The 10,000-nt window shown below is 46.3% G+C and overlaps 1 protein-coding gene across 1 annotated transcript in view; it reads right to left on the bottom strand.

Annotated features, from left to right (window-relative positions):
• Positions 1-10,000, bottom strand: part of meis1b (Meis homeobox 1 b) — a 99,299-nt gene that overhangs the window by 76,615 nt on the left and 12,684 nt on the right. The window contains exon 7 of the mRNA XM_076285980.1: positions 8,903-9,014. Within this exon, the coding sequence (XP_076142095.1) occupies positions 8,903-9,014 (112 nt within the window). The remainder of the gene's footprint in view (positions 1-8,902; positions 9,015-10,000) is intronic.

Genomic DNA, 10,000 nt, shown 5'->3' with positions numbered 1-10,000 from the left:
TTACAAATGAAAGGGTCAAACACCTCCTGCATGGATCGCAGAGGGAGTAGCTAAATTTTCACTCTCCGAATGTGCAGCTTTTTGGCTGGTGTTTTGCTTGCATGAAATCGCCTTTCTGGGGTGTCATTTCCAAACAGGGGGTCGGCAAATTCTTCAGCTCTTTGTTAGGCTTCATGCATAATGGACTTTGCGAAGGAGGTTCCAACGTGGCCAAATTGAATTATTTCAATTCAAGAGCGAGGGAGATTGATTCGCATTCAGCCCGGGCAAATTTACATGTTAAAAAAAGGCAGACAAAAATGAATGAGATTAACCATGTGGCCATACTTAAGGGCCTCTAGAGAAAGTCAATAAGGCCTTTAGAGAGACTGGTGGATAGAGAAAAAAACGACATAGAGAAAAAGAAAGAACGACAGAGCACAAGACAAGAGTTGACACAGAAAGAGACTTTCAGAGAAGAACAACTATCTACGAGGACAATTTCATTTTAGCATTTAATGTTTTTCCCTCATTCTTCTCATATTTCTCACTGGCCACTCCAACGTCCTTGTTTTCCGAGGCCCGCAAAATGTACACTCCACCAAACAGCATGTATCTGCAGGAAAATATTCTTGACACAATATTATCGGCAGTGCAGCATATGGCAAACTAACAGCAGGCTATTTATCCTCATCCTCTTTGGAGGCTAAAATTAGCACAATGCTGTTTGTGGCTTTAAGCTGGACTCCAACCACTGAGATAACTCCTAATAAAAAAAACCTGCTGCCCTCTTACTCAAAGTATATCCACAGACTGATCACTAGCGGATAATCCTGTCAGTTAATGTAACTTTTTTCCCTGCAAGGGCTTCTAAAAGATTAAGACTTTTGAGTATTTTTTTTTCTCAGAGCAAATCTTGTAAGTGGCTGTATTACTTTGCATGGGACAGGCTTAACTGTGTGGGTTCACAATAAATAAAATACAAAAATATACAAACCAACACACGTTAATACACACCTAGCCACGGTTTTTGTGAACTCACACAAACACGCACAAGGCAAGTGAACTGTGAGGCATCGTTTAGCGTAGGATGACTTCGCTAATCTCTTTATCAAAAGACTAAATAAACTCGACCCTGACTGTTTGATGGGAAGCCAAGCTAGGAGGGCCAGCTAACAAATAAAGTGCTAAAGCCCTTGTTTGTGTACTGTCACTCAAAGTTCCTGGTACAGCTCACTCTTTCTCCTCCCTCCCCCCCTCCCTGCCTCTCTCCCTCCCTTCCTCCCGCGCTCTCTCTCCCTTCCTCCCGCGCTCTCTCCCTCTCTTTCTCTCTCCCCCTGCCTCCTTTCTTCCTTCTTTCCTTCTCTCGGTCTCCTTCCACTGTCCTGCCCTCCCTATCAGCGACTGGCTTAGTGATAGCATATCTGTATCAGTGCTATCAGGTTTTTCCTGAAAAGTTGGGTTGCATGTGTCTGATTGAGTCTCTCTTTCTCTCTCTCTCTCTCTCTCTCTCTCTCTCTCTCTCTGTCTTTCTCTCTGGCTGATTTTTCTCTCAGGCAATGTTGGGTAATGCTTATTCAGGTCTTCATGAACAAATGTAATGCGTTGTGACATGTCAGTGATGAGCTGCACTGATTTCTGTCAAATTCGTATAAACCTCTGCCGTAAAGATTAGAAGCCAGGGCGTAGTGGTAAAGGGGTACAAGGCCAGGAACCAGAGGGGGAAACACAGAGGGTTTCTGGCAAGTTGGAGCAAATCCAAAAATTATGTCAAAAAAATGGACCAGAGGGTCACAAAAATGTAATTTTACACCGACCATTTCAACTTACTGTGAAGTAAGACAAAGTAAGACTGTAGTAAGACGCTAGTGAGAAACTAGATGTAATAAACCTTGACTTTATAGAAAAAAAACACCTAAGATGATTTAATTGCATTCCCTGAAATATATGGATTGTTTTTTATGCTGCCAATTTTCTCCCAAGGTTTCTAAGTCTGGTTGAATTAAGAAACACTGACGAGATGCTATTCCTAGAATAACTGGTACATTGTTTTACACATGACATTGAAAATATCTTTTTGCAAAATGAGATTTACGTTTGGGTTTTACTGGAACTTTATTTATCGCTTGGGGACAATAAAAAGAAGCACTTTTTTTACAACCAGACAAACCAGTCACTGTCACTGAGGCCAGTGCTTTGCATACACCAGCAATTTACTTCTAGCCCGCGGAAAAGCACTGGTTTTGATTTTCTGGAGACTTCCTGTAAACATCTAGAAAGATGCAGAAGTGTCTGCATCATTAACACACCATAATTACAGCATTTTGATCTAAAAATATATGTATTTTCCCCCTTCTTGCACTCATCGTCCCTTAGCAAATGACTTCAATCCCTTTCTGAGCACGACTCTCACTGCCTCGGTATGCTAGCCAAAACAAGCCAAAGAGGAGGAAGACGATGTCTAGGGCCTACAGTAACAGCATTAACGAGTGAAAACACCCAGGAGAGGGGGGAGGAGAAGAGGGGAGGGAGAGGGGAGAGAGAGCGAGAGAGAGTGGGAAGGAATGAGACCAAGAGAAAAAAAACAAGGTGGAGATGGAGAGGGAGTAAGGGAGAGAGAAAGAGAGAGAGAAAGAGAGAAAAAGAGACAGTGTGTGAGAAGGAAAAAACATCAGAGAGAGAGAGAGAGAGAGAGCCTGAGGAGGCAGAGAATAGAAGAGAGCATTAGCAAGAGAGAGAGAGAGAGAGAGGGAGAGAGAGAGAGAGAAAGACAAGGACAGCTCTCTCTGCACACACACACACACACACACACACACACACACACATACACACACACACACACACACACACAGTGGCCTGGCCGAGGCCAGCTTCCTGGGCTAGGCCGGTGTAGTCCGAGCAGGGCACGGCGCACAGAGGAAGCACTCGAGCATCGCCTTAAAGCCCTGAGCAAACAGGAGAACAAACACAACCTGACACTTTATCATTCCTCCTTTATGACTATTATCTGCCTGCAGACAAGGCGCTCAATCAGGCCTATAAAAACGAGTTAAGAAAATGATTGAGAAAGCAGAAAACGAGCATGATATATGGGAAGCTGGATAGGCGAGGGGGGGATGGAGGAGGAGGGGTGTGCACTTGTTTGCTCGTGTCCTGTAACTTTTTCGCTTTCTTTTTTCCCACTGACTAAGTGTCGCCTGTCTGGGGATGGGAGGGGTTGGTGTCACTGGTCTAAGCCTAAACGCAAACTACCCCTTGCACTGTGGGAACCCTTGGCATTTCCTCTTTTTCTGAGAGCTTTCTCAAATAAGATACCTCTGTTTACACAGTCTTATCGGTAACAGAGCAATAAAGCCATCGACAGCCATAACTTAGAGAGGGACAAGTACCTGCATGTTGGTTGATGCATTGCTACTGGGATACAGAGGGACAATAAACACAATGGCAGTTTAACAGGAGAGTGGGAGGTTGAGATTGGTCATTGACCATTGGTGTTTTTCAGTAGGTTTCTCCCAGTTGGAAAACAAGCATGCTAAGCTTGTTATCATATAGGTTCATAGGGTGTCTCCTTGACTACAACACAATAATTACAGAATGTCCACCCGTCCTTAATGATTAATTAATTTATCAGGCATTGAGACATTCTCAGACACATTCTCAGAGACATTGAACTGCCTGATAAACTGAAACTATCAAGTAAGACTTGCATTGTTGTTCCATAGCGGTCTCTTTTAGCCACTCACTTTCACTCTCACACTGAACACGGACCCATCTCATCAGAGCCATCTCTCCTTCCCACTCTCTCACCCCACTCTCCCTCTGCTGCCAGGAATCCCCTCCTCTATCCTTTCCAAACACCAAGCAGCCTGGTTCTCTCCTCCTCCTACATATCAGTATGGCCTTCTCACCCCAGGGCCTGGTTCACATCCCCTAGTATCCAGGAGGACAAGTCACACCATACACACACACACACACACACACACACACACACCTCTTATCAGCCATTACGCCTTTCCATTTAACCAGATTACCATGCCAAACACCAGCCCAGTGATACAGGCGACAGGGGAGAGGGGTTGTGTGGTTGCCCCAGCCACGGCCTGCCACCAGGGCAGTGTGGAGCAGGGAGAGGATGGAAGGAAAGAGGTAGGGAGGGGAGGATGAGTGGAACAAGAATGGGGGTAACAATAGATAAAAAGCAGCGTCTCTCTCTTTCTCTGTGTGTGTGTGTGTGTGTGTGTGTGTGTGTGTGTGTGTTTGTGTGTGTGTTTGTGTGTGCATGCTCTGAGGGAAGAGAGTCTCAGAGGCTCCTTATTTCATCAGAGCGACAACAGCGCAGCTTTTGGTGGGGGAGGCGAAGGCCTTTGAAGTGCCTCGCAGGTAACGGTGCGGAGGTAGAGAGAGAGAGAGGGAGGAGAGGGGGCAGAGAGCTCAGCGGGTGGGGGTTAAACGGAGCCGAAAAACGCAAGAGTGGAAATCAAAAGGGGAGAGAGAGAGAGGAGAGAGAGAGAGAGAGAGAGAGAGAGAGAGAGACTGGCCATCACCAAACCATGGATCTGTGCAGAGAGCCTGAAAACAGTCAATAGGAAGAGCACAGGCTCAGGGATGTGAGTGTGAGTGTGAGTGTGTCTGTATGTGTGTGTGTGTGTGTGTGTGTGTGTGTGTGTGTATGAGAGAGGGAGAGAGAGAGAGAGAGAGGAGAGAGAGAGAGAGAGAGAGAGAGAGAGAGAGAGAGAGGCCAAACTCTTCCAGTCTGCTGGACAATCATTCCAATTAATGTGTGACTTTGACGAACACGTGAAGCGAGGGATTGGCCAGCCCAGCTGAACTGGCCCCAGCTTTCAGCTCAATGACGTTTGAGTGACATTCTGTCTATGGTCTTGTCTACAGCCCAGGCCTGGAGATGGGCCAATCAGAGGGCAGAGGCTGATGGGTCAAGGGCCAATGAGGGGCCTCTGTGTCTAGCTGACCTTCACATGGGCCAGTGACTAGCCGGCTGTGAAGTCAATGCAAGCAGATGACAGCATGCTTCCATTGTGATCAATGCAGTACTACAAAGACTGTACTAATGAATCCAGCATACTGTAGCGACCAGACTTAACTCATACAATCAAGCAGAAGAATGAACTTACTAAGAAGACAGGAATAGCTCAGATTATTAAAATACATTTGTATTGTACAATCTGCCTCCTCAGGCTCTCTCTCTCTCTCTCTCTGATGTACTACATAGTCTTTATGTTTGACATTTTCTGATCACTTCAATGAATACGTACATTTGTGCCATTTAATAATTAACTGTCTGTGTTTGTGTCTGTAAGTGCTTTGCAGTGTGCTGAAAAGGTTTAACAGCATGAACTTTCCTCAACTAACCACATAGGCTTACTCTGCTTCAAATCCGAACAGCAGCGTCTGTTACGGTGACTCAAAAATGTAAATTTATGCAGACAATAACACAAAGACTCCCAGGGACTGTTTTGCTTGGCAGGAGCAATTGGTGATACACATCTGACTTCGGCAGTCATCACCTTGTTCTCGTGCACTTTGATGAGGGCAGGAAACCCAAAGCCTCTCAAAACAATCCCAAAGTGCTTTGCATTCTGCCTCCGCAACTTTACCGCCCTCCTTCTGGCAAGGGCTCGCGTCTCTTTAACCCCCGGTGCCTCTCGGCAGCCGAAGGGTGTCTCTTTTAATCCGTGTGTGTGCTATATGAGCACACACACACACACGCAGATGGCCTCTGCCAAGAGAACACAAGCGAGCTGCGACTGGCACTGCAACGGTCAGGGACTTGACTGCGGTCACAATAATGATTTGTTTTCTTTTTGCCCTCCGAGGCTCGTCACTCGCAAAAAGTAGGGATCCAAGACACAATACCACAAGGAGTCCCCTGAGAGCTCTGCACTTAAACAAAGAGAGGGCACATATGAGCCTTTTTTCACCAAATAGCCACGCTAATAGACCACAGCTAATTAAAGAGGTCTTGCTCCGTGTCTCTGCAGGACTTCTTTAAGAGACGTTTCGTCCGAGGGTAGCAAGACCCTACTAGAGGGAGTAGACATGCTTTTCTCTTTCCTTGGGGAAGTGGCACACAATTGAAATATAATGACATATGTGGAGTCAACTTCACTTCACTGGCAAAAAGCAAAAGACACTGAAAACAAACACTGCTAACGATAATAAAACTACACACTTGAGCACCATGCTAACAATAATAAAACTACAGACTTGAGTACCATGCTAACAGCACTTCTACTCCAGATAAACATGCTAATAACACTACTGATAAATATATTTCTGAGTAAATAAACACAACAACAAGGGTAAATTGGGTTCACTGAGAGGGAGATAGCATACTAGCGAGCTAGCTCTTTCCCTTTGAATGAGCTTGGCTGCTGAAGAGGCTCCCATGGTGGGTTGGTGGACGAGGCTCCTACTCGAGCTCCTACTTTATTATGCTCTGCTTGAGACATGGGGGGAAAGTGATATTTATTAGATGCACACACACACACACACACACACACAGGCTGCAGATGCAGAGATGCATACAAAGAGAGGGAGCGCACTCCAGTAGGCTACCAGGAGTGAAAGCAAGTGGAAGACCAAGGAGATGGAAAAAAGGTCAGGGAGGAAACAATCTCAGAGAGAGAGATGAGAGGAGAGAGAGAGTGAGTGAGAGAGAGAAAGAGAGAGAGTGATGAGAGGGGAGAGAGGGAGCGAGAGAGGGAGAGGGAAAGGGGGGAGGGAGGGGGAAGGGGGATGGATGAGATGCCAAGAGAGAAGTGGAGAGAGGATGTTGGTGGCTGTAATAATTAAGCATGGGCATCTTGACTAAAATGACAATAATGTGCTTACTGGGATTAAGAGATGACTCCATACAGAATGTGCTAATGCCACTCCTACTTCTCACAAGGCGTCTTTAACCCACATTAACTTCATGCTCACTTGTGCCAGAGAACAAAAACATTTGTAAGATTACAGCACAGCTCAATAAAACAAAACATTCAACTGAGTGCGTTTATATATTTCTATAAATACACACACACCAAAATATGTCCATGAACTGACCCAAAGTTCTACTATTTTTATCTCGCCTTGTGCTTCCCCACTGCTCCTTCCCCCCCAACGAACATTAACAACAAACACACACAAAAAGGATTCTCAACAACAGTGAGCCGACGGTGGTAGGGGGGTGGTGGTGCGTTGGGGGCAATCAAGGGGGCCAACATTAAAAGCCGGGCTATAATTGGAAGTATGTGAAAAATGAAGTGTCAGTTTGGTCAATAAAGACCAAAGGTCAGCGTGAGCAGGAGCCCAAACTGGGCACAAAATGTGCTCATTAAGGCAGCCAATCAGAACACGGCAGACGGCCCGGCAGAGGCCATTAGTCATCGGCCATCTGACCGCCTCAGAAGAGGCCGGCCGTGTGCTCTTACCCCGCTCTCCTCCTCCACGGAAGAGAGGGGGAGAGAGAGAAAACAGAGAGAAAGGAGGAGGAGGTGGAGGAGGAGGAGAAAAAAAACACTGCACTGGTATATAAATCGTTGCTCAGTCATCTGGAACATAATGTGGTCCTTTCTGCTCCCAGCCAGCTCTGCCTGCTGGCTGGCCAGCCCTCAAACTGCTGCCCTGACATCCCCTTCAATAATAAATGAAGTTGCTTTTTGCCTACAGTTTGTTTGAAACCCCCCTCTCCACTTCTCTTCGCTCCTCTCCTAGTCTCAAACCTTACACCCTACAGCTGAGATAAGGGAGGGAGCCAGTCACCTGAGTGCACCTCCATCCAACACCATCTCCCAGAAACCAAGGATTCACCACATGGTTCCACCACATGGTACAGTATTTCTATTTGTATAATGCATTCAGATTAGATGCATTTCAGATTGTGAATATGAATGCATCATTTACGGAACAGTTTTAAATACAAATCTTTTGTATTTCATCACCATCAGTATGTGTATTTGGGGTTGTTGAACTATGTTTTGTTAGTGATTAAGCTCATTTGGTTAGCCAAAAACAATAGTTAAGGCTGGCCAGAGCTTAACAAGACCTGACTTGAAACTTGAAAATGACTTTGCATGGGCATTAGCGTGCTAGCCCTGACCACCGCAGCCAGAAGTGCCCATGGAGTACTGGTGCATGGCTCATTTATGTCAGGAGAAAACAGCAATATCTTGTAATATGTAATGACGGGTTTCATGGTTTGAAACATTTTTACATTTAAAATGGCGTTGTTTGGCAGCTCATATTGCAAGTCTTTTGATAACAATCCGCTAACTAGCTTTGTTTTGGAACAGGAGTAGGCTAAACACACCTAAACACACAATTAACTTATTTTCAGTGTTTGACACAGGACAACATTGTGACAGCTTCAGGTGGTAAATGTCAGCTTATCTGTGTTGTGACCAACTCCAATAAGTTCCATGCATCCACAGAGTGCTTGTCTGTGTCAGTGCTCTTAAGTGTGCTTTTGTTTTGCTTTGTCAATGAGTAGAGCAGCTTCACATTACTAGAGGATGCGTCCGTGTGAGTAATGTGACAGGCCCAGCTGACTTTGTCTGACCGTTGGGGGACTACTGAAAAGAGATCCTCTGACTCGTCGTGCGGTCAGGCGTCCCATCGGGGGGGGGGGGGGGGGGGGGGGAAGGGGGGGTGCAGTGATCCTGGGTGCAGGACCAATCTCATCACTGCACTCACATCACAAACAGTTGGCCAATCTAACTGACAAAAGGGTCACTCTGTGTGCTCAAATGCATCTGCATTTCTATTTGGCCAACCATTTGCCCAACATACATGCACAAATATGTGCAGGCGCACATACTCACATTTTACCAGTACAGGGACGAACATAAACATAGATACACACACACACACACACACAAACACACACACACACACGCGCGCCTCCACTGCTGGAGGTCCTTACCTTGTTCGCTGCTGTTGTCGCCGCTGTGTGATGTGTGTCCTCCGCTGGAGGGTCCTGGTGTGCCCCCAGAACGCGTGGACGCCGTGTCGTCATGGTCTCTGTTCCACGAGGTCTGTGCAAGCGAGAGCCAGAGGAGAAGAGAGCAGAGCTGTCAGCCATCAGACCCACTACTACTACTACTGCTGGAGTAACACGCCACAAGCGATAAGAAAACCACCCCGCACACACACACATACGCACACCATAGAGGCCGACAGGGTTTATCAGATGCACCTCATTTTCGTGGCTTTTTCCGCATAGCAAGTCACACGACTGCGTTGCTAGTCTCTGCTGCCGAAGGAAGTCCCATCACGAGCCATAACAGCAGGAAACTCACACCACCATTTGCCTTATCTACCCACAATAAATATTTCAGGCAGGTGTGACAAGCCACACTGGCTGCATAATTACTGTCCATATGAGGTCCTTAATCTGCTTGACAACTACTCCTTCGCTGAGCGCCTGCACAGCTCACGGTCATGTTTTAACAGTTGAGCAAAATACACACCCCCTCAATACACTCCCACCGCAACAATATCAAAGAGGCACTAAGACCGATAGAAGCAAATACAAGTTACCAGAGATAAGAAATCCATGATCCAGAAGGGAACACTGTTGTGAATGACAACACTGTTGTGTCCGAGAGAGAGAGAGAAGTAAAAGGGAATCACTACAGCCCGGGAAAAGAAGAAGTAGGGAATGGAGAAAGAGAGGAGAGGAGAGGAGAGGAGAGAAGAGGCGACGCGAGGCTTGCAGACGGCTGGAGACGAATGAGCCTGGGGACTTATATATCCCACTCCCTGCAAAGGGTGTCTGTGTGTGTGTGCAAACAGACCCTAGTGAATAAGAACTGAAATCTCTTTCAAAGATGAACAAACAAAAAAAACAAAAACAAATCAACAACAACGGAGCTAAAGCGAGTTCTATTGACCGTCCAGCTTTTGGCGCACAAAGGGAGAGCGAGTGTCAGCTGTTGAGCGGATGCTGTAGCAAATGGTACGGACATGGGGATAAAGAGAAGAGGGTCTGAACAATGAGGAAGCCAGGGCCCGGGCACAC

This window comes from Alosa pseudoharengus, unplaced genomic scaffold (genome assembly GCF_046254945.1).
Source record: "Alosa pseudoharengus isolate Yale_2024_CS ecotype anadromous, Long Island Sound unplaced genomic scaffold, YU_APseudo_1.1 YU_APseudo_1.1_scf_15, whole genome shotgun sequence".
Classification (NCBI taxonomy): Eukaryota; Metazoa; Chordata; class Actinopteri; order Clupeiformes; family Clupeidae; genus Alosa; species Alosa pseudoharengus.
The sequence above is the reverse complement of the archived record's forward strand: the minus strand, read 5'-3'. Positions and strand labels throughout refer to the sequence as shown.